The 26,432-nt window shown below is 42.3% G+C and overlaps 1 protein-coding gene across 4 annotated transcripts in view; it reads right to left on the minus strand.

Moving 5' to 3' along the window:
- The window catches only part of DAB2 (DAB adaptor protein 2), a 157,850-nt gene that overhangs the window by 94,033 nt on the left and 37,385 nt on the right, over positions 1-26,432 (minus strand). For 3 of the 4 annotated variants that reach the window (XM_075588582.1, XM_075588574.1, XM_075588585.1), the window contains exon 2: positions 12,460-12,652. In XM_075588582.1, the coding sequence (XP_075444697.1) occupies positions 12,460-12,547 (88 nt within the window). In that variant the 5' untranslated portion in view covers positions 12,548-12,652. Of the gene's footprint in view, positions 1-12,459; positions 12,653-22,614; positions 22,755-26,432 lie in introns of those variants that run through there. The other variant, XM_075588578.1, reaches the window with a different exon arrangement.

The raw sequence follows: 26,432 nt of genomic DNA on the forward strand, positions 1-26,432 counted from the left end.
ACCCTCCTTTGGAGTCGCAGGACCAAAATCAACATTTATCAGAAAAGTAGCAGCACGGGCAGCCACTCTGTCTGCATTTTACACAGCGGAAGCTTTTCCCGTCTACGAACATTTCCCATCGAGCCGATAGAACTTAAAAGAGCTATACTGTACCTGTATGATTTGCATGTAATGTATATTAGTAATTCAAACAAGATAACCATAACCATCAAGGTCACAGTTACGTAAAGTCGTGACTCCTGGTAACCGGCAGTTCACCGGTAAGCCGGGACAGCGCTTTTATCCTCAGAATTTAAGCCGTTCTTATTTGCCCAAGTTTTGGCAACCGTTTCCTTTCCCCTGGAGCAAGATTTACACCCGGTAACTTTGCCGGTAAACATCTCAGTGAAACCATATGCTAGCTGATTCATGATGCTTAGGCCTAAATAATAGCAAATAACGTGACGTTACCTAAAAAATCAACTGACAGGTTTTTTTTAATGCCACTATTAATGCCACTAATATATTGCTGTAAAATTGAGCTCATTAGCATGGAGGCAACGCCATGTTATTTTAGGATAATACAGCTTATAAAATAATGCCCTCTGTCTCTCTCTCTCTAACTTAAGGCAAAAAGGCGCAACACAAAAATTACACACTATGCTCAATTTGGCTCCAAAATTGCATTAGTACATAGGCCCCAATGTGTTATAAGATCTCGCTGCAATGAATCAATGATACACTCTGCTTTGGTTGATTTCCTGTACACATAGAATCACTGTGGTGAAGAAAAGCAGTTTTATTGCAATTTTAATGCATGTCAAGTCAAAGGCAATTTTCGGCTGATAGTGGTGTAAACGGCCAATTCAGACCATATGCTGTGTGTGTGTGTGTGTGTGTGTGTGTGTGTGTGTGTGTGTGTGTGTGTGTGTGTGTGTGTGTGTGTGTGTGTGTGTGTGTGTGTGTGTGTGTGTGTGTGTGTGGCAATAAGTGATCTTTCAAAGTTACACAAATCAATAGACATAGCATTACTTTTTTATTTATATAAGGCCAAGCACATACACAGTGCTTTACAGAGAAATTTTGTAGAAGACATATTACAGTGAAAACTGCAAATAAGTGCATACTGCATAAAACTAAACATCGAGGGAAATGAGTTTCTGCCCCAAAGAGCTTACAAACTAATTTTTGTGTTGGGAGAATGAGATAAAAGTTATAACAGAGACAGAAGTACAGTATTACATTAGAGTCGTAATTAATAAGTGATGCTACTCCATAAGATGACTTGTGGCGCTGGAGGATACTGTCTGTCCCATTTATCTGAATCGTGTCAGAAGATGTCCTATGGCACAGCAAATAGCTATGAGCCCATAGGGGAGATCCTCAGTAGTCCGTTAATGACTTAACATGACGTTAACTTCAGTTAACATCTCATTAAGTGCTAACAGGGATCTTCAAAGCTCACTAACGATGTGTTAAGTGCTCTTTTCAACCGTAATGAGCCCTTGATTTATTATAATGGACGTTTCTTTATTTATCTGATTTAAAAAAAAATGTTTTACCAGGAGGTATTACATTGGGAGTTACCTCTTGTTTTCAGGTATCTCCTGGGCACAGAGTTATGATAACAATACATAGTGACATTAAATAAACAAAGGTTATACATTATACTTAAAGACAGTGCACGAACAGTGAAGATAATATATGTTACAGGCGTATATAGCAGACCAGATTCAAATGTGAGACAGCTTTAGTTTTAACGTTATTACTAATGATATTCAAAAGAAGTGTTCCCTCTGCGTACATGTATTCACAGAGCTAGTTAACACAGGGATTTAACATTCCGTTAGTTAGGTCAGTGGTGCGCAAACTGGGGGGCGCGACCCCCAGGGGGGCGCGAGACTGAGTGCGTGGGGGCGCGGGGTTTACAGAGGCCCCGCGCGCTTCCCAAAGGCACTTAAATGAAGTGCCGGGGAGCTGCAGGGCCTCTGTAAACCTACTTACCTTGGCTCCGGCGGCTTATCACACGAGTCACCATGGCAACGCGGCGTCAAATTACGCCGCAAGGTCATGACGCCACGAGGTTATGATGCCGGAGCGGGGGTGAGGGGGACATGGAGGTGAGGGGACCGCCGGCAGGGGGGCACAGGGAAAAAAGTTTACGCCCCCCTGAGTTAGGTCATACAGTAGCTGAAGGTGGCGTTACCCTTATCCCGACTCTGAAAGACGTATTTTACCGAGTCTGGATAAGTGCACAATAAGGTATGATTTAACTATCATATTGTTATTTAACGGCTTCTTTTCCTTTCCTGTTTTCTCTTGTTTAATTTTAATTAAACACCTATTCAGGGTTTACAGTACATGGAAGTAGCACCACCTTTGGGTAAGACAGGTTTAACGTCATGTTATATGGAGCTGACGCAAGGCAGGGGTAACGTCACATGGTGTTAGGCTATGCTAATGAGATCCCTAACCGCCGTTGGTTTTGCACATATTTAGTTTTGTGGATTCCAGTTAGACTCAGAGAATCTAACGGAGATTACCTATTTAGGTACGTCACATTAGTTGACCAGATTTTACTGACTTCTGTCCCTTAGTGCTTACATTTTTATGCTGTAGAACTCCATAGAGATCCATTCCTAAATGTGTAGTTATTTTTAAACAACAGTTATGAAGTTTCCTTTCAAAGGATTAATAGAAATGTAAATATTTAATTACAGTTCTTGTCTTCCTTAAACTATTAAGCATAAATATGCCGCTGGCTCAACCTACTATATAAAGCTACAAGTACTGCAGGTGCACCTAAGGGAATAAGTGGACAGCACACAAAGGACCCCAGAAGGGTGCGTGGCACGCTTTTATGATGTCACCATTAAAGTGATTTATGTCAGGAGGAGAGAAGCTGCGTCCGTTCGTCTCCAGGTTTGAACCAGTGTGTTGCTATAACTCTACGGCCGCAATATTTATTTTGACTACTAAGACGCAGGGTATGTGGAAAGTGTGGTTATATATTTTTATGCCACGATCCCCATTTATGAGCCGTCGGGTCACAGACCCAGGCACTAAGATTAGGATATAGGCATGTTGGGTGATTTTTTACGGCATTCCTTGTTTCATTCTGTATATACATCATGATAATACTTTTATGCCAATACGCTGTTGAGGTTATTACTATTGCGCCTAAAAGCTCATTGTTTGTAATGACATTATATTGAATGTGCCCCTTGACGGTAATGCAATGCCAATTGGAGACCTCATGCAGGTCTCTTTTGCATCTGTGGCTGTGAGTGTTTATGGCTCATATTCTATTATGTGGACAGAATTTGTTTGGTAACGATCTGGAAACAATTTATGTTGAGTTGTCTCTCTTGCCCACTCTTACATACCATTGTAACTGTTGCTTTTAGGCAGCAGCTTTGGCTACACTTATGTGTATCCTTTTTGGTTATGATATACCTAGACCAGAGGTTTTAAACCTTTTTTGGTTAAGGAACCCTGTAATTATAATGAAATTCTGCGGTAACCCAACCCTCTCTAATAGCGCATCAGAGATCAGATTCATTGTAAGAACCCCCAACCCTCTCTAATAGCGCATCTGTGATCCCCTGCTGTGTATTTAGTTCTATTTAGGTAAAAACATATTCCAATTGTCTGTCTGTAAATCATCCCCCTACTGTCTTAATTTAATTCAGCTTTCACACTTGTGCAAGACAACACCCAACTTAGAAAAACCATTTGCTTTAACGTCCCTCAAATGTGCTAATTAAGTTTCTTGTGCCAACCAGGTGACTTTCTTAAAGTATATAAGTATACTCATAACAGCCACTGCTGCCTGCAGCCATGCTTCTAAGCAGATATGCTTTTAAGTAGAAATGTTTCAAGTAGATTTGAAGTTCAAAAAGAAGTGGAAAAGTGGACAACACCTACTGCTTCTGTTTCCTGCATTTGATCAACGTTGGAAAAGAGGATATCATCTATCCCAGACTACACATCTCAGCACTTAACTATTGCTGTGATGCCGCCTTTACTATTTATATTTGCTGTAACCTCACTTATTTTGAAATTATGCACTTCCTTCCACCAGTCTCCTTATGTCTCTAACTCTATTCATATATCTCCATCTCTCCTTTCTTCCCCACTTCTCAGTTCACATGAACTCCTTTCTTACCTGCGCCCTCTGTTACCATACAGCTATACACCCTGCACTAAAACACACCCTTACAAATCATCCTCACACATTCTCTTTCTTTCCATGCTTCTCCTCCTTGCTTCCGGGGAAATCTCTCCCAATCCTGGTCCCTGCCTTATTTCTACTTGCTCTCGTCCTCGTCTCCCACATGCAACTTCTACTCCTTCTGGTGTTAACCACTCCAACCTCACCCCCATCCCCTGCCACCCTCCCTCCTCTCTCCCTTTCTCCTGTGCCCTTTGGAATGCTCGCTCCCTCTCTAACAAGTTCTTCTCCGTGCATGACTTCTTTCTCTCTCACTCCCTGCTTTTCTTTGCTATAACTGAGACCTGGCTCACTCAGTCTACTGTAACTCTGCTCTGGAAGCTGCCCTCTCCTACGGTGGCCTTTCCTTCTCCCACACTCCGCGCCCTGATGGCAGGGGTGGAGGCGTGGGGCTCCTGCTCTCCTCTCTCTGCCGTTACCGAACTCTTCCTATTCCTCCATCTCTTGCTTTTCCCTCCTTTGAGGTTCACACAGTCCAGATCTTCTCTCCTCTCCCTGTCCACATGGCGGTCATCTATCGCCCACCTACCTCTACTGATCCCCCTTCTGCCTTTCTCTCTCACTTTGAATCCTGGCTCTCGTTCTTTCTCTCCTCAGACTCCCCTGTTCTTCTCCTTGGGGACTTCAATTGCCACATTGATGACCCCTCTCTCCCTTGAGCTTCCCGCTTCCTTTCTCTAACCTCTTCTTTTGGCCTTCAACAGTGGACTGCAGCCAGCACCCACAAGGATGACCACTACTTAGACTGGTTTTCACTAAAAACTTCTCTCTCTCCGATTTCTCCATTTCCCCTTTTCCTCTCTCTGACCATCACCTCATCTCATTCTCTCTATCTCGCTTCTCCCCTTTTCCACCTCCATCTACCCCCCGGTTCTGCAGAAACCTGCGCTCTATTCACTTACCTGACTTTGAGTCCACTTTACACTCCTCCCTCTCCTCTCTCAGCTCTGCTACAGACCCTGACAACCTGGTCAGGAACTACAACTCTGCCTTGTACTCCTCTCTTGATCTACATGCCCCGCTTTCTCTCTGCCGCACTCGCCCTTCTAACCCTAGACCCTGGTTAAATTCCCACACGCGCATGCTGTGTTCCTTCTCTCGTTCCTCTGAACGCCTCTGGAGGAAATTTCATACTCTCACTACACTACACATTTATGCTATCCTGTTTCAACTCTGCCCTCTCGCAAGCTAAACAAGCCTACTTTTCTTCACTAAACAACATGCACAAGTCTAACCCACGCCGACTGTTCTCTGTCTTTGATACTCTACTCAAACACCCTCAGCTGCCTCTCCTTCCTCCATCTCCGCTCAGGACTTTGCTGACTATTTTAAGGAAAAGGTGGAACCCATACGTCAGAACATCCCCTCTGTTTCTTCCTCCCATCCTACACCTCTTCCTAACTCTCCTCCTGCCTTCCTTGACTCTTTTTCCACTGTCTCAGAGGAGGATGTGTCGCTGTTGATCGCCTCTTCTCCCTCTACCACTTGCCCTCTTGACCCCATTCCCTCCCATCTCCTAAAACCTCTTGCTCCTACTATAATCCCTACGCTCACACACATTTTTAACTCCTCCCTCTGCTCTGGAACCTTTCCATCCTCCTTCAAACATGCAACAGTCATACCATTACTCAAAAACAGCAAGCTTAACCCTACCTGTCTTTCTAACTATCAACCTGTCTCCCTCCAGCCCTTTGCCTCTAAACTCCTTGAACGTCTTGTATTCTCTCGCTTGCTCCATTTTCTCAACACCTATTCTCTCCTAGACCTTCTACAATCTGGCTTCCGCACTGCTCACTCCACGGAAACAGCTCTCACTAAAATAACTGACGACATCCATGCTGCCAAAGACAGAGGTAATTACACTCTGCTCATATTACTCGACCTCTCTGCAGCATTTGACACCGTGGACCACCCTCTTCTCCTTCACATTCTCCATACTCTTGGTATTCGGAACAAAGCTCTATCCTGGATCTCATCCTACCTCTCCCATCGTACTTTCAGTGTCTCTTCTGCTAACACCTCCTCCTCCTCTATTGATCTCTCTGTGGGGGTACCCCAGGGCTCTGTCCTGGGACCTCTTCTCTTTTCTCAGTATGCACTCTCTCTAGGTGACCTAATAACATCTTTTGGGTTTAATTATCACCTCTATGCTGCACACAAATATACTTTTCAACACCCGACCTTACACCTGCTGTACGAACCAAAGTTTCTGAATGTCTCTCTGCTATATCATTCTGGATGGCCCTCCGCCGCCTTAAACTCAACATGGCTAAAACAGAGCTCCTCATACTTCCTCCCAAACCTGGCCCTACTACCTCCTTCCACATTACTGTTGGAACTACGATCATTCACCCAGTAGCCCAAGCACGCTGCCTAGGGGTCACACTCGACTCCTCTCTCACATTCGCCCCTCACATTCAAAACATTTCTAAAACCTGTCGCTTTTTCCTCCGCAATATAACAAAGATACGCCTTTTCCTCTGTTGCTCGACTGCTAAAACTCTGACTCAGGCCCTCATTCTCTCCCGTCTTGATTACTGTAACCTCCTGCTGTCCGGCCTTCCTGCCTCTCACCTGTCTCCCCTACAATCTATCCTAAACGCTGCTGCCAGAATCACTCTACTCTTTCCGAGATCTGTCTCAGCATCTCCCCTCATGAAATCCCTCTCCTGGCTTCCGATCAAATCCCGCATCTCACACTCCATTCTTCTCCTCACTTTTAAAGCTTTACACTCTTCTGCCCCTCCTTACATCTCAGCCCTAATTTCTCGTTATGCACCATCCAGACTCTTGCATTCTTCTCAAGGATGTCTTCTTTCTACCCACTTTGTATCTAAAGCCCTCTCCTGCCTTAAACCTTTTTCACTGACTGCCCCACTCCTCTGGAATGCCCTTCCCCTCAGTACCCGACTAGCACCCTCTCTATCCACCTTTAAGACCCAACTTAAGACACACTTGCTTAAAGAAGCATATGAATAGCACTGTGGATATTCTGAACACATGATACATAAAGCTTGGCCACCCTGCAGACGCACTTACCAGAACTCCCTCCTACTGTCTCTGTACGTTCTCCCTACCTACCAATTAGACTGTAAGCTCCTCGGGGCAGGGACTCCTCTTCCTTAATGTCTAAAGCACTTATTCCCATGATCTGTTATTTATATTATCTGTTATTTATTTGATAACCACGTGTATTACTGCTGTGAAGCGCTATGTACATTAATGGCGCTATATAAATAAAGACATACAATACAATACAGATACATTGTAAGGAACCCCAACCCTCTCTAATAGCGTGTCTGAAATCAGATGCATTGTAAGGACCCCCAACCCTCTCTAATAGTGCATCTGTGATCAGATAAATTGTCAGGAACCCCAACCCTCTCAAATAGCGAGTTTGATATCAGATGCATTGTAAGGAACCCCAACCCTTTGAGAAAGTCACCGTTTGGTGACGAACCGCGTCAGGGAACATCAACGCGTCATCACGTTATTACGACTCCACGCATGCGCACGAGGAGGCCGCCTTGAGCGCTAGTTGGTATTACGGCCATTGAAGTGTTGGAGGCAGTCTCTGGGACCTTAACAGATCAACCTTTCCAGTTGTGACATCTCCGGTTTCCTGGTAGCAGTTAACAGCCCTGGGGGAGCTTCGATCTGTGGACTTCTGTAGCAGACAAGCTGGATGGTGGTGATATTATCACAAATTGCTCGAATTGTTTTTAATATTGTGAGTGTATTTCTTACCCCCCCCCTCCCCTCCCTTCCTTTTTACAATTAAATGTACTCTATTATGCTATGGGGCGTGCACTCTCTCCTCTTTTTCTCTTTTAGATTTCCTTTGGATGTGGTTTATCCATTTTAAGAGCAGCCAGAGATCTCCATAAAGCACCAATTGTCTACTATTCATGGACTGATCTAAAAGGACTGGTTGGACGTTATTCTTTTTCCTTCAAGCACATTTTTTTTCCCATCAGTGCACATATTTTTATAGGGTTTGTGGTCTTTACTGTGTTGTATGTTCTCATAATATTTGCTTATTGCACAATATTTAAAATTGTGGAACTTTCCATATACATTTATACATGGTATAATTTCCACATTATACACTTTAGTCACTATTAGGGATTTTTTATTCACCAATACTCTGGCGCTACTTTATTTGCCTTTTTTGGAAACAATTTATGTTTAAGTTACAGCTGTCTCTCTTGCTCACTCTTACGTTGTAACTGTTGCTTTTAGGCAGCAGCTTTGGCTACACTTATGTGTATCCTTTTTGGTTATGATATACCTAGACCAGAGGTTTTAAACCTTTTTTGGTTAAGGAACCGTATAATTATAATGAAATTCTGTGGTACCCCAACCCTCTCTAATAGTGCATCTGTGATCAGATGCATTGTAAGGAGCCCCAACCCTCTCTAATAGCGTGTCTGAAATCAGATGCATTGTAAGGACCCCCAACCCTCTCTAATAGTGCATCTGTGATCAGATAAATTGTCAGGAACCCCAACCCTCTCAAATAGCGAGTCTGAGATCAGATGCATTGTAAGGAACCCCAACCCTCTCTAATAGCGTGTCTGAGAACAGATGCATTGTAAGGCACCCCAACCCTCTCTAATAGCGTGTCTGAGATCCGATGCATTGTAAGGAACCCCAAACCTCTCTAATAGCGCGTCTGAGATCAGATGCATTGCAAGGAACCCCAAACCCTCTCTAATAGCGAGTCTGAGATCAGATGCATTGTAAATTCTTCTGCAGTTTGCACAATTTTCAAATGACCTGAAAATTGCAGGGAAACCTTTAGGGAGGCTCGGGGGGACCCATTGATTCCTAAGAACCGTTGTTGAAAAACACTGACCTAGACGCTTTAGTGTGATTTGAACTACATTGTCCACATAAGGAATTGCATCATCCTGGCTACAGTGCCTTGTGCCTTCTCCTGAAACATTCATTCCGTCTCTTTACATGATATTTGTAAATTCAGGGAATGTGGGCTACCACTGCCTCTCCCCTTTACCAATATATGTCAATATTTTAATATGTATATATATTTTGTGTGTGTGATTACTATTTTAACATTTTGTTTATATTAAAAGTACATTTTTATTATCGTTTAAACCAAGATTGGTGAACATTTATCTTAGGCCTGGGACATGGTGCAGGGAGCGGCGCTGGGCAGCGCTGACGCTCATGCTCTCCTGCTCAAGCAGGAGATTTTTCTTGTCCCTGCATGAGCGTCAGCGAGCGCGCTTGTGTGCCGGGTGGGAGGCTTTCGGGAGGCGGATCGGGAGGCGGGGCTAGCGCACCACGTCACGGCGCCTACGTCACGGACTGCCATTGGCTTCTGACAGTCACGTGAAAATTTAAACTTGCCTGTCTCTGTTGCATTTCCACACGCCTCCGCACACCTGCGGAAGCGTGCGGAAGCGCCGTCCAAAGCCGCGCTGATAGGGATAATGTTTCCCCTCAGCGTGTCTCAGCGTGCCTCAGCACGGTCTTTTTTACCATGTCCGAGGCCTTAGGTGAAATCGTGTCTCAATTACTTTAGCTCCATGTTTTTCCTGTCACTACTCCAACATAACTTATGATATTGTCGTCTCCATAGATTTATTAATACTTTATTACAATAGTAGTTAGTGCACTACTTAAGAGGCTGTTTTTGACCTTCGGATGTCCTTTCTGTTCTTCCAAAAATTATTTTTGTAGTGAGCACACAATTATTACATTGTTTATATTGTTAGTTCCTAACTTCTTTTAATGCAATGACAATGTTGCCAAATTAATGTAACATGCATATCTGTCCAGTTGTACACAAGCAATTGTACAAATTCATAGCTCTTATAAAGGAAATGCTATGTATTACTTATGTTTTGTTAACCTATAGCAAATTGTAAAACGATTTAGCTCTCACCATGGAATATTATTAATATTATTATTGCTTTAACCAAGACTTGGCTTACTCTGTCTGACTCTGCACTGGAAGCTGGGGGCAATAAACTTTGCTACATCTCTAATTGTATAGACTAGAGCTTGAGACTGGATGGAGCTATGTAAGTATAAGGCTGCGTCCACGCTGCCGTTGACCGAGCTTGGTGCTTAGCGCGGTCAGCACAATGAATGCAAATGTGTCCTGCCACACGCACGCGCCTGTACGTTCGCGGGCGCTCGGCGCTTGCTGAGACAGATCAAATTGTCTTCCAGGTGCGCTGGAGGGTCACATGACCTCTTCAACCAATCAGTGCCAGTCACTGCTTGGCCACGCCACCGGCCATGGCCCCCCCCCCCCCCCCGCTTACGCTTAAAAAAATATATGCCGGAAAGCCGAGTGCTCATCCTTGGAGAGTTGGTGACGTCACCGCTCTCAAGCATGAGCACGGTCAGCGGCACGGTGGACGCAGCCTAAGGCAGTGGGGGCTGTGATCCAAGCCCCCCAAAGTTTTACGTGCATTCACACACATCAAACTTGGATTTTTCTTTCTGCTTTCAAGATTAATCAAAATTTAAGAAAGCTGTAAATCATTTTTTTTAAATGTGAATCTGATAGGGAATCTGGCAGTTGGGGTAATGCCACCTAATGTTATTCTGGAGCAACAAAAGGAGGAAAATGACTTCACAAAATACAGAGATCTAAACACACCAATATAACATGTGCATGACGGCACTTTGTACTAAGGCCTGTAATATAGAGCGCAAGCGCTACCATGGGCGCGCGCATCATTGATAATTGCATGTGTGACCCTGACGTTGATATACAGCTGCGGCAGCCTTTATTCTAAATCAGCCGAAGCCGCGTTGCTCTTATAACCGCGGCCGACGCGCTCTCTTTTCTTATTTTTTTGGGCGATCATGAGCTGTTGTCTTAAAAGTCTAATAGCAATTCAACCTACAGTACAGCCGTACATTTCTGCAAGTCTGTGAGCGCGCCGCAGTAATTGTTCTGTAAATTGGCTGTAGTTGAGACGCGCGCGCTGCAGATGAAATTTTTAATTTTGTGCTGTTGGCACGCCATGAGACACTGTGAGCCAGTCACAGTGCGGCCTAACGCTGTGACATCATGGCCACGCCCCCTAGCCACACGCGTCACCATTTGTACTATAGGTACAAAATGCGTGTGTCACGTGCATGCGCAACGTCATGTGCGCGGCTGCACGCGTACCAGCGGTTACTATAAAACCAGCCTAAGTCCTTAAATCCATTTCCCAAATAACACACTTATGACATACTGTAACATTAGCAAAAGAGACACCAATTTGTAGCTCTGATAGCACAATACAAGGGGCAGTAACATACATACATACATACATAATACATACATATATTACAGTGTTCGACAAACCTATACATTTGCTCGCCCCGGGCGAGTGGATTTAACCCCTGGGCGAGTAAATATTGGCCCAAGCAGCACACGTTTGGTACTAGGTGGCGAGTAGATTTTTTGTGTGGCGAGTAGATTTTTTGGTGATTTGTCAACCACTGCATATATATATATATGTACATACATACATATATATATATATATATATATATATATATATATATATTTATACATACATATATATATAGTGCAGAATAAATGAGTTCTTCAGTATTAGGTGATACCTTTTTTATTGGACTAACAATTTATGTCATAGGACAAGCTTTCGAGAGTTCTCCTCTCTTCTTCAGGTCAAGCAATACTGATATACAAAGGATTCAATGGCTAATACAGTGTAGAGTGAGGGGAGAAAGAGAGGAGAACTCTCGAAAGCTTGTCCTATGACATAAATGTTGTCCAATAAAAAAGGTATCACCTAATACTGAAGAACTCATTTATTCTGCACTATAGCAACTGGACTAACACGGCTATTTTCTGCTTTATATATATATATATATATATATATATTTACCGAATGCAGTCTGGTAATAAGGAGACAGCGCACAGATTTTTAGTATTCCATAATATGTATTGGGAATACTCATTATAGAATACTAAAAATCTGTGCGCTGTCTCCTTATTACTGGACCTGCATTCGGTAACTATATCTGTTTTATGCATATGGGACAAGCATCAAGACTCATTGGACTTTATGTGAGCGCCAACTGTTGTATTAAGACTATATATATATATATATATATATATATATATATATATATCAATTATTTTACAATGCTTATGTTTCATTTGTGAAAAAGGAAACAACCATGTTTTTGCATAGAGTAAATCACTATGTGAAATGCATATAATTATAGGCACAGTTGTCTTATACCTTTTTTCTTCTCCTTCTTTGACGCAAGCTTCGCTGCTGGTGTCACATCTGTCGAAGTGCTGGTGCTAGTTTCTACTTCAGTAGACATGATTGGAGGCCTGCCTCACAATGTCAGTATGATTAAAAATAACTCTGCTTTACAGCTGATAGAAGGGCTCCCAATTATAACCTCAGCAGGTTGTCATGTTTACACCTGCAAAATAAGAAAACAACAAATATTATTCATAAAATAAAACAATCAAGAGTTATGCCTGGTCCCACCACCACTTATCTTCAACTAATCTTATTATATATTTGTGAAAGCACTGTATGCCTGTCTGCCGGAGAGGGGAAGCGCGGCCCTCCTTCTCAGCAGCAAACTCCAGGCTCCTCCCCCCTCGCTCACAACGAGGAAAAGCGCGGCGCGGCCCGGGCCTCCTGCACTCCCCCTCATGTGCGCCGGCTCCCGGACGGAGGGAAAGCGTGGCACGGGCCTCCTCCTCACGTGCACCGGCTCCCAGACGGAGGGTAAGCGCGGCGCGGGCCTCCTGCCACTCTTGCCCCCCCCCCCGCCAGCTTCCCGAACTCACCTCCTGCCCCAGCCAGATGCCACGTGGTCAAGGTAAGTCACCCACTGTCTCCCACCCACGCACTGTCACCCACACACCCACCCACACACCCACCCAGTCACTTTCACCCAGTCACCCACTCACTCACCCACCCACTCAGTTAAGTCACCCACCCACTCACTCAGTCACCCACCCACTCACTCAGTCACCCACCCACCCACTCACTCGGTCACCCACCCACCCACTCACTCTGTCACCCACCCACCCACTCACTTAGTTACCCACCCACTCACTTAGTCACCCATCCACTCACTTAGTCACCCACCCACTCACTCACTCAGTCACCCACCCACTCACTCAGTCACCCACACACCCACCCACCCAGTCACCCACACACCCACCCACACACCCACCCAGTCACCCAGTCACTTTCACCCAGTCACCCACTTTCACCCAGTCACCCACTCAGTCACCCACCCACTCACTCACTCAGTCACCCACCCACTCAGTCACCCACCCACTCACTCACTCACCCACCTACTCACTCAGTCACCCACCCACTCACTCACCCACCCACCCACTCAGTCACCCACCCACTCAGTCACCCACCCACTCAGTCACCCACCCAGTCACCCACCCATTCAGTCAGTCACCCAGTCACCCACCCATTCAGTCAGTCACCCAGTCACCCGCGGGAAGCCCAACCCTGTCGTCTGCCCCCCCAAAATTACATCCCGGGCAACGCCGGGTCTCTCAGCTAGTGGTTAATAAATCATGTGGACAAACCACTTGCAAATGTAATAATATAACTTTACTATCTAATGATTGATTTAAATCTATATATACACTGTATCTATCTATCTATCTATCTATCTATCTATCTATCTATCTATCTATCTATCTATATATATATATATATATATATATATATATATGTATATATATATATATATATATATATATGTATATATATATATATATATATATATATAGTCCCACCACCACTTATCTTCAACCAATGGTTATGAGGACAAACCACTTGCAAATGTAATAAGAAAACTTTACTATCTAATGATTGATTTAAATCATATATATACACTGTTATATATATATATATATATATATATATATATATATATATATATATATATATATATATATATATATATATATATATATATATATATAAACAGTGTATATATATGATTTAAATCAATCATTAGATAGTAAAGTTTTCTTATTACATTTGCAAGTGGTTTGTCCTCATGATTTATTAACCATTGGTTGAAGATAAGTGGTGGTGGGACTATATATATATATATGGGTTGAAATAATATTGGCTACATATGCAGCTAACTGTACTTTTTAGAATGTGTGAATGAAAGTGAGAATATGTTTCTGCTATCATTAGATGAATGAATGCTTGGTAAGTGACTTATATATCAGAGTCATAAGTGAGTTATGTACATCCCCAAACATACCTTTATACAATAAGTAGAGAGATATCTATGGAAAAAAAAGAATACACCTGAGATACATGGGACATATTCTAATTTGGATATGCAAAGTACTGTATATTCTCTCTCTTTCTTCCCCTCCTTTCTTGCAAACCCCACATTTCAGTGTCTGGATGAGAGTAACACCACCATTAGATAAACATGTTTGTAAGGCAACAAATATACTGCAGTCCCTGAAACAATTCATAGTGGGCAGCATGGTGTCCAAAAGAATTTGTGGAGATTCACTGCGTAGGAGCCAGGACCTTACTTCAACGGCAAGTTTCTTTATTACTGTTTTATGCTCGCTGTAATTGCCCAAATGTCCAGCTAATAATATATCTCTCAGCTCAAGTTCCTACGACTTGGTGCCCCAGCCATTGCCAAACTGCTTGCTTCCCTAATCAACTCTATTCTGTCTGCAGGCAATATCCCTAAGACCTGGAAAATTGCCAGAGTTATCCCAACCTTCAAAAGTGGGGACAAAAACACTGTCTCAAACTACAGGACAATCTCTCTTCTCCCAATTCTATCCAAAGTCATGGAAACATGTGTTCACTCCCAATTAAGCGATTACTATACCAAGACAAATTTCCCTAGCCAATTCCAATTTGTCTTTCACCCCAAACACTCCACAGTAACTACACTCCTAAAAGTTTGCAATGAGATCCAGTGTGGAATGGAACGGGGACAATTTACTGGTGCAATATTCCAAGATTTTGCAAAGGCTTTTCATACTGTTGATCATGTTATCTTGCTAAACAAACTCCAGAGCTCTGGAATAGGGAAGCATGCTTTAAACTGGTTTCATTTTTACCTATCAGGAAGATACCAACATGTGTCTATCTCAGGCTCTAACTCCAGCCCCTTGGATATCACCCGTGGTGTCCCGCAAAGGCTCTGTTCTGGGGCCCCTACTCTTCTCAGTCTTCATTAATGATCTTCCCACAGCTTGTAAGGAAGCTTCAATACACATGTATGCGGATGACACAATCTTATATGCAGACAGCCATAGCCTCACTGACCTTGAACACATACTTCAATCTGATTTTTTGAGACTTGAAATTTGGATTTACCAAAACAAACTGTTTTTAAACACTGACAAGACTGTAACAATGGTATTTGGGGCCAAGGCTACATTTGTAAAGCTTCCAATGACAAACCTTCAGATTAGAACCAGCTCTAATACCATCCTAGCCCCTGTTAGTAGTTTTTAATACCTGGGCATATGCTTTAACTGCCGTTTAACATTTGGGTTGCACATTGATACCCTGACATGCCAAACTAGGGGTACTATATAGGAACAAATCCTCCCTAAGTCCGCAGCTCAGAAAGCATATCACACAGCAGATACTAATGCCAATTATAGACTATGGGGACATAGTTTATGGTACAGCAGCCCAAACTCACCTTATATAAATAGACACCCCCTACAATTCAATATGCCGCTTTTTCCTCCAATGTAGCACACATCACTGCGAAATGTTTAAAAACTAGATTTGTTATCACTTAAGTCTAGGTGCAAAGTTAATCTTTCCTGTCTTGCCTTCAAATACTTTTTGGGCAAGCTACCCGCTTTTCTGAACAAGCTCCTCACTCCTACCACACGCAGCACTTATCACCTGAAATCTGACTCCAAACGATTGTTCGCAGTGCCAAGGTTCAACAAAGTATCCGGCCGCACCCCCTTCTCTTACCGTGCACCTCACACCTGGAACAATCTAAATGAGACTCTCAAAGCCGCCACCAGTCTAAGTTCTTTCAAAACTAAAGCTGTCTCAGATTTTAATCTGTTCTGTAACTGTTTCATACGCCTAAAAGATAAAATATGTAAACTGCTCATGCAATGTCTTTATATATAATGTATAACCCTGGTCACTGAATGTAACCATGTATTTGTAACCATGTATTTGTTCTCATAACTCTGTGCCCAGGACATACTTGAAAACGAGAGGTAACTCTCAATGTATTACTTCCTGGTAAAACATTTTTATAAATAAAGAAATAATAGCATGAAAATTAACTGAGATTATATGATAACGAAATAATAGCAGCAATTTCTTATGTAGCACTTTGTCATAAAAACAAAAAAAAAACAAAGGAGGGGGAGGAGTAGGCCGTGTTATACCATTTATTGGACCAACAGAGAGTTGATACTTTACAAGTAGAGATGGGCGTATTTCAGCAGATCAACCTCAAAAAGGGCGATTCGCGTTTTGTGTTTTTTTATTATTGCTAGTACACTCCGCGAATCCGCAACCCGTTGATGAATTTTTTTAAGAATCCGCCAACGAGTTGCTGAATCCATGGATTGGATTCTACAAATCCATCAACGGATTGTATCCAATGGCGGTTTTTGATTAATCTGCGCGGATTAAAATTTACCAAATCCGTTTGCGGCCTTTACACTGCACGACGGATTTTAGGGGGAAAATGCGAGAAAATCTGGCAAACGGATTTGGACAGATTCAACCCGTCCCTAGTTACAAGCTTTCAAACCTCTCAGGGTATTTCAGCAAGGATGGCAGAAATACAGAGGATAATATATACAGAATTTTGTAGAGAGACGGTATCTACAGGTAGTCCTCGTTATCCAACGTTTCACTTTACAAAATGGCATATCCAACGCTTTACAATGCAACCCTAAGGGCCGTTCTTCGACGCCGGAATACGTTATACCAGGGGGGCGCAAACTTTTTTCCCTGCGCCCCCCTGCCGGCGGTCCCCTCACTCCCGCGCACCTCTTAACCCCCACTTACCTGCGCTCCGGCGTCATGCTATGGCAACGTGACGTCACATGACCTTGTGGCGTCATTTTGACACCGCGTTGCCATGGCGATGCCGGAAGGAAGCCGCCAGAGCCTAGGTAAGTTAGGTTTACAGAGGCCCTGCAGCTCCCCCGGCACTTAATTTAAGTGCCTGCGGGAAGCGCACGGGGCCTCTGTAAACCCCGCGCCCCCCCGCCGGCAGTCTCGTGCCCCCCCTGGGGGTCGCGCCCCACAGTTTGCGCACCGCTGCGTTATACAACGCTCACCGCTCACAGTCCCTGATTAACATGGGACTCACTTTACAACGGTTTCACTATCCAACGCTACTTCCATATGGGATTCTGTTGGATAACCGAGGACTGCCTGTAGTTACATTGCATATTTGAGATATTATGACAGGGTGAATGCTGGCAGGCTAGTGTGAAAATGGACAGAGAAGGAATAAGAGGCTACTCTCAATTGTAATGTAAGTGACCCAGACCAAGTATTCTTATTTAATTCTTTCTGTGTTATAACCCGTATGTAGGAGAAGATAACCAGCATAAAACGACTAGCAGCCTCTCCACACCTGCTTCTGGAGATTACTGCCAGAGGGATCAGCTATATATTCCAAGTCAATGCATCTCTGGCCACTGTGGCAACAGGGTATAGGTTGGTTCTTCACGATGAATCTAGTTTTAGTACTTCTATTTCTTTTTCCAGACACTTTGTTGCAATGAGTTATTGCACCATAAAGCCCTTACACATTATTCATATGGGTTTTGTTCTGTAACTGTGGCATTTGCAATATATTTAAACGTTTTGCATCACTGTTTTGTAACGTCATGTAACCGGTAACCAGGCAACAGGAAATACAATAACAACATATGGCTTTTAAACCCGCAATGCTGCATGAAGGCCCCTTTCACTATTATTAAACCTATCATGTTCCTAAATTCTTTGTACACTGCTGCACAAAAGCCTGCCTATAACTAAATGTTTAGTTACATATTTTTGGAACATGAAAAGCTGGAAGTGGAGTAAAACCCCAGGTGACAGGCACTTCAATTTCTTCGAAGACACAATAAAACTCTCTATTTTTTTAGAGCAATTAACATAGTTGAACGCCCTTCTGGCAGCAAACTGGCTACAGCAGCAAATACACTCAGAGCGTCTGCATAGCCAAATGGTTATTTTGTGATGTAGTCCCCATCCTAACCTTCTACTGACACTAATAATCCGGTGGTAAAGGACACTAGCAGACACTGTCATTATTAGAAAGAGATTGTGTTTCTTGGGTCTCCTTTCTGTGGACAAAAAGGGTTTAGGTGGTTTTAAGTATTTATTTATAACATGTGTTGCTTTTAAGTGCAATATATCAAACATTTTAAACCAAGGCCCCCAAACATTGAAGTGTAACTTTAACACATTCCCAAACAATGATTCATTCATTTTATTCCTCTCAATGCAAACAGAACTTAAAATGTAATTTTCCTGGCAAAATATCTCCAGAGAAAAAAATTACAAATGTAAGAAGTTGTTTTGATGTTTTAAGTAGGTCCCTTTGCTGCTAAATATAACAGTAACGCCATTTCTGCCCTCTGTCTGCAATGGGTTAATAATGGGTTCTGCTTGAAATGTATTCATCTCACACTTTAACTGTGACATTTACTGTATTAGTGTATTACTTAAAATACACCAGGGGAGCGCAATCTTTTTTCCCTGCGCCCCCCTGCTGGCTGTTCCCCTATCTCCGTGCCCCCCTCCCTCTTACCTCGGCTCTGGCGTCGGCGTCATGACGCCACGTTGCCATGGCACCGTGACATCACATCACTTCGCGGCGTCATTTGATGCCATGTTGCCACGGTAACTCATCTCCAGCAGCCACCAGAGCCAAAGTAAGTGCAGTTTACAGAGGCCTCCGCCGCTTTCCCGACACTTAATTTAAGTGCCTTCGGGAAGCGCGCTGGGCCTCTGTAAACCCCGCGCCCCCTGCAGACAATCTCACGCCCCCCAGTTTGCGCACCGCTGACATACACGATAGAAAACACTTTCAGATGAATGCTCACTCATGCCTGACACACACACACACACATACACACACATACACACATATACACACACACACACATATATATATATATATATATATATAGAGTCAGCATGTATTATTATTCCTGTTATCGTGCTGTTAGTTTGAATGGATCTGTAATAAATCACTCGTTAAAACTCACGCTAAAGGTAACGCAACATAGTGTGATAACGCCTGCTACCTCAGCACGCTCTCTTTTAATCATTCATGTTGGGAGTTCATTTTTAAGAAAACACTATCAAATGAACTTTTATACATGTACCCCCTCCTTGTTTTGCTCAATTGCAAGTTAACTGGAAGAGATGATACATTTCTTAGAAATACATTTTCAGACTGAGCTGAGTGCATGACTAGAAAACCATATTCTACTTGTCTTGTAAACTATGCACCGTCCAACTGAATTACAGGAAGATGAGCCCAGGAGACTAAAAACTTACAACAGATGTCACTGTTATGTAAGAAACACTCTTTTGAAACATTCTGTACCCTCCAGCACTAAGAGACAAAAAAACCTCCCCTCTGTGGAGGCATATTGGATCTTCAACTCTTAATTGTGTTGCAGGAATTTCTTGTCATCACTAACACAAAAAGTTGTGTAACCCAATGGCAAAAGGCTAATAATGTTAGGAAATATGTGTATAAAAGAACAATGTTAGCTCCCTGGCCGGTAATGTTTTTTTACTTCAGAACTTTAAAAAAAGGCATACATGCACTGGAGAAAATTCTTCCAGATACATGTACTTTCACCTGTTCCTTTACTTGCTGATCTCTGCTTGACTAGCGGATGGAAACATTCACCAGTTTTTTAGTTGTAAACAAACTCCCCCCTTCTAAGATTTCTGGATGTCACTGATTACGCATGTTAGGGCTGGAAGAGAAGAAGCGGGGACTGACTTTCCTATGAGGAATTTTGTGAAAACTGGTTTTTTTTCTTCTCATAAGCTGCTGAGAACACTAGTTCTCTGTGCATTGAAAAAAAAAAACACGTGCAGAACACCTTGGACACCTATTAAACCATAAAGCCAAAAGTTCACATATCCTTTCCAATTCCAAGACTCAAGATCTTGCTCCCTACTCATTTATTTGTCCTACTGTAACATAATGATTGTGTGTCTTATGGAAGCAGTCACACTGGCTAAAACATTGCACTCCTATTGTAACTGTAGTTTGATGCAAAGATGCAAGCACTCATTTTATACATGTGGTATTAAGATGTTGCAGAGTTGGGCCAGCGTCAGGTAATATTACACTGATGAAATTTCATCTGTTGGTATTTACTATAGACATTTAGACGAGACTTAGGCCGCGCTTATAGTGACGGCGACGCGACCGATGACGTCTTTTTAATGCGACGTCGTTGGCGACAAGGCCAGTGATGTCACAAAGGGGACGGATGGGCAGTGCTCTCTCATTGGTTTAGAGACAGTCACGTGGCGACTGTCTCTAAAAAAATCAAATTTACCCGGCTTAAAATTTTTTGGTTGCTCTGTCGCCGTCGCGCTTACTATAAGTGCTTGCGACGGACTCAATGGGTTTGTTTTGGGGTGACGTCGCGTCACCAGGCACTATAAGCGCAGCCTAACATAGTAAAATATGTGTCTTATATTCCGATGTAAAAGGATTTCTGTAATTGACTATAACTGCAAACGTTCACTTTATCTAGTTAACCCTAAAGGCATTTGCTGGGTTTAATAAACACGCTCCGGAGTGCACTACTGTAGCTCAAACAATAAGTAATTAAATAATACATCTCAGCTAATGTATTGTAGTGTACAAATTGCATTGTATTAACACAATTAACTTCAGAAATCCTTACTTTAGTAAGATGTGCTTCCAGCCTTCTCCACACAGACTTTGGACCATATTTATGAAGATGTGCTACTCTGTAAGACACTTACCATTCTAGAAGACACCTTACGCCCCATTCAAGTGAATAGGACATAAAGGGCCATATTTACAAACCAGTGCTACTGGATTAGACACATTAGGAATGGGGAAGACACCAAGCTATAGCCCATTTACCTAAATAGGCTGTAATGGTCCATAATTACTAAGCCATATATTGTGTGTCTTACAAATAGTTCGTTCAGTTATACGAGAATGGTCAAACATTTGTTCATTTTTACTTATTAGAATAGTCAGACATAATGCAATGTAAGCGCTTCAAGCATTGAAAGTCCACAATTACTCCTTATGCCACTGTATAGAGGCTGCCTTAATACCCCATCCTATGAGGGGAGAGAAGGGGACAAGGAGAACACAAAGAGAAGGGGACAAGGAGAACACAAAGAGAAGGGGACAAGGAGAACACAAAGAGAAGGGGACAAGGAGAACACAATGGTTTAGCTAAAATAATTTAAACAATCCTGAATTGCAGGATTCAATGTGCTCATAAAGATTAAGACTGTAACATATTTAATCCCAATAAAAGGTTTAACATGAAAATAAAGAAATGTTACCACCTTAAAAGCAGCAAAACGTGAAAAATTATGTTTTTTTATCAGTTCGGTAGCATTACTGTAGATACTTGTAACTATTTTCCTCTCTTTTATTCAACTCTTAATGCCATTTTTAATGAGTTTTAATGAATGCTTTCATTTCTATAGCAGGTTTTAAGCACCCCCCAAGCAGTGAAAATCTTTGCAACACTTTCCTGTTTGTCATAATTTGTTGCCAATATTCCCAGCAGTTTGAGCTGTAAACTGTAACAATAGATAATGTTACCTTTGTAATATAAAGACATTGTAGCTGCTGAGTTACACTGATGAAGGATTGGTTTGAACTGAAAGGCGGCCATTATGTTAGGCACACAATCACGATTTTTACAGATTTATAACAGGAGCACAAAACGATGGTCAGCTTTGGTAAGAAAGTAGAACTATATATCGTTACATGCTTTACATATTAAAATAAGAAAATAAAAAAAAGGGGGAATGAAGAATTGCTGCTTTAACAGATAAGTTTTTAAAATGTCCAATTAGGAGTAAAACTCTAGCAGTGGTTCAACTGTACTGTACCACCAACCAGTTCTACTGAAGACACTGTTATATTGTTCACAAAGGAAAGTACTTTGTATGAGGCTATAAAGATGTTGATGTATTGCCTTGATACGTCTGATCAATGAATAGCAAACCATGCTTAGAATAAGAATTAAAATTGTACATGCACATAAAGTACATATGTATTTTTTCCACTTCGATATAAAGTATTACACTATTCATATACAGTTTAAGTAATGTTCTATGAAGTTTATACAAAAAAAGATGTCTTACCAGTAAGAGCTTTTGGTCAGATAGTGTGCAGACACTCGGTAACAGAGGCAAGAAGAACCCAACTTCCGAGCAAAGGTTGGAAAATGGGTAAAGGTTATAAAAAAGTTAATATGTTAGTATGTAAAAATGTAATGAACTCCTTAGAGAAAAAAAGGTGAGAGGAGGCTAAATCTTATTACCATAACGGTGTCAAGTAATTCCACACTAACTCCTCATATTCCTCAACACAAGCTCTTCAGATAGCTTGCTGACACAAACAAGGAGAAGAAAGGTTCAAAGTACAGGGAAGTATTAAAGTTAAAAAAAGTAATTAAAAAAGCATGTTTCAAAATCTATTAAATTATATCTTTTTCATCAAACTGAGAGTAAAAATTGCATTTTGGGGTCGAAACATGTATGTAGTTTCAAAATTGTCACATAAATACTACCATACTGCTGCGGCCAAGTTTATTCGAGCATTTGCCCGTTCTTGGCCGCAGCAGTAGCCTGGCGCGCGCCCGAGGGTGACGGGCGCGCGCCGAAGCAGCGGAAGAGCGCCCTCCGATCGGGGCGCTCTCCCTACCGCTGCCGGGTCCGCCGGGTCCCCCGGAACCCCCTGCCGCCGTCCCCCACATCGCGGGACACCAGGGCTCCCTCGGACGCGCGTGCAGGGGGCGCAGGCTCCCGAAGACGCGTGACCGTGCGTCTATGACGCGCGGCACGCCGAGGGGCGGCCACTAGCAAGCCGGGAAATCTCCCGGCTTGCGGATCTGGCCGCACTGCAATTAAGTGTGTCGGCAGTGTATAACTCCTCAAAGAAACCTATTGTACAAAGACATTGGGCCACATTTACTATGCAAGGCTATTCTATAAAGACAATATACAGCACATTATATAAAGACAATATACCTTAGGCCGTGATTATACCTAAAATCGCTTGGCGGCGTCGCGCCACGCCGGACGGCTGAAAAAACAAAGAGCATATATCCAATGCAACCAAACATACCTATCGCAACAGCCCACGCAGCGCCGAACTGCAGGGTGGCAGACCAGAGAGGATACAGCGTGAGCGGCTCAGCCAATGAGGGCGAACCGCTCACAGCCACGCCTCCCTGTCTCCTCCAGCTGCCTCCTGCCTTCAGTTCAACTTGCAGCTTTGCCGGATCACAGCGGTGACGTCACTGCGTCACGCTGCCGCCCAGCAGCCCCTGTATAATCGTAGCCTTATACTTATACTGCTTATCGAAGTGAATGGGCCACATGATATCTGTTGGCTCTGGATTCATGGAATAGCTCTGCTTAGTACATGTGGGCCATTATCTTACACAGTCAGATGAGGAAATTACTTTAGGATGCATATGGAAATCTTTGAATATACCTGTGGCCTTTTAAAGAGAGTTTCACTTGACGTTCTGATGGTCATTGACACCTATTATGCAGAAAACTGAATTAAATCAGAAGCACATCTTTAATATGATTTGGAAAAGAGAGGAAATCAGTGCACAATGTAGAATCAAAAATTACTTATATCAAAGGAAATATGAAGTTCAAACAAATATCACTAGTTTGAAACAGAGGATTATTATAATTAAGTGGTAAAATTAAAATACTGTATGAATTGAGATACCCGTACTCACATTAATAGGAAACAATCAAAGCGTTTGTCTCCATTGGGAACAACATAATACATTATACTCTTTCTTGTTAATGTGAGTGGTGGAATCTTATTTTTTCAATTGATAATGGATTTGATTAGGATCCCCCTTGTTCCTTTTTCTCGTTGATATCAAGGAACTGTCCATGCAGTGACAATAGCCTTAACAGTAGTAGAGAGCAGCAGATATGCACCAGAAATGTGCTGACTGTTAGCTCATATACTGTAGTGCTCTTCAACTAAATACTGCATATGCTGTTGTGTTTTTTAAACAATCCGCACTAGTGGTATATACTGTATTGTGTTTCACTTCAGTGGCTCCAAACTTTTGTAAACGAGAAGGCATGGATCATTTTATTTTCAGATGTAAAACAATATCTATGGTACATGGTCTTTGAATGACATGCAAAATCAACAGCCCCATCAAATGTTTATATTAGTTCAATTCAAGCTATTGACTGTCAAAGGGGCCAGCACAGCACTGCAATTTGTTTCCCAAATACTGTATTTGCAGTCCCCTCGGGCAGTGAATGAGATAAAATCGAGAACATATCTGATTAGTTTTTATAAGATAGTAGATAATGTTTGCCCTGTTGTGAAAGCATGTTGGGGAGTGAACAATGGGCGAGTATTCTAGTCTAGTAAGACTAAAATCTTACTTTTTTACTGTGAAAAAACAGGCAACATTGGTATTTTCAAGGTGAAGTAAATCATACACAAAACACTAATTCCTTTCATTACAGTGTCATTCTAATTAGTTTTCATATGCAAGGCGCCAAAAAGAGACTGCATTCAAAACCACAAAAATGTTAGAAGGAACCACAAAAAAGCAATTTATCACATTATTTCTTCCATATGTCACCATTTGGAGAATGTAACATTTCAAGTAGAAACTGGAGGTTCTCACATGCATGCTAATAAAGTTAGAACAGTTTATTCTACCGTTTCAACTTTCCCCCTTCATAGTGACTAAAAATATCTCTGGAGTCCAAATTGTAGTCAGATCTAAAGTTTACCCACTAATTTAAGAAATCGGGCAAGATTGCACATGCTTTGAAGAATACACAGAAAAAGAAAGTTGGTTAATACCTATAAAGATTATTATAATTGCGAGGAAATCTTTGAATAACTCTATCTCTGCCTCTTAAAGACAGTTCAAAGTTATGAAGGCTCACTGGTTCTGTATGGACAAAATGGGCGAGGATTATGGCTATGCCTCAGAAATCCAAGCACACGTAGGCTGAGCTTATAGTTTATAGTCAGTGCGATTGTGCTAGCGCGCGCACGACAAGCACAAATTGCATAATGCCTTTGACGCTGGCCTAGTGTGCGTGCATGATGGAGTGCAATTTTTGTTTTGAGGAGACAAAAATGTTTGTGCGGTTTGTGCGTCACATGTGCGGTTGAGAAAATGAGGGTGGACCAGCTTCGTGACGCGACTGCCACGCCTCCGCCACACCTCCCCCTCGCCTGCAGCTTAGTTCACACATCGCTGGGGCTGCAGGCGTGCGCGAGGCTATGCAGTCTGTCGTGTGCGCAGGTAGTATAATCTTAGACTTAAAAGGAAGTATACTGTATGAAGTTTCTATATACATGTTCAAAACAAATCCATTTTTTCAGCATACTGTGTGTTGCACAAGACTACTTAACAAATTTAAGAACCAATTACTATTAACTGCTGAAATGTAAATGTTGGGATTACAGAGGTGCTGTATGTTTAAAGGACCATGGAGATGTGTTGGAAAAGATGTAGAAAGTACCAAAAATATAGCATAATATATTTTAATAAAATAATACTATGACACAGTATATCACAATTAGTATGTATTCTAAACCATGAATACATGATCTAATAGGATTTAAAATAATCAGAGATAGCTCTTGTGTGTCCAGGTTTTATATTTTGGTTGCAATAGATGTACCCCAGGAATAATCCAGGAATGGCTGACCCTGTCTCTACTCATTAAGAATCAGAACATGTGTCAGATGTCTCTGGCCTCTTTAGAAGTGAGGCCCACATTTCTTAAGTGGTACTAATCCACAAGACACTTTCCGGTATGGCTAGACATTTTATCGCACATTTGCATAAGGGAGTCTAATTGCAGGGGTGCTCAACTCCAGTCCTCCAGATCCCCAAATAGGTCAGCTCATCGGCTGAGCTACTGATTGAGTCACCTGTGCTGAA

Source organism: Ascaphus truei, chromosome 1, assembly GCF_040206685.1.
Source record: "Ascaphus truei isolate aAscTru1 chromosome 1, aAscTru1.hap1, whole genome shotgun sequence".
NCBI classification, from domain to species: domain Eukaryota; kingdom Metazoa; phylum Chordata; class Amphibia; order Anura; family Ascaphidae; genus Ascaphus; species Ascaphus truei.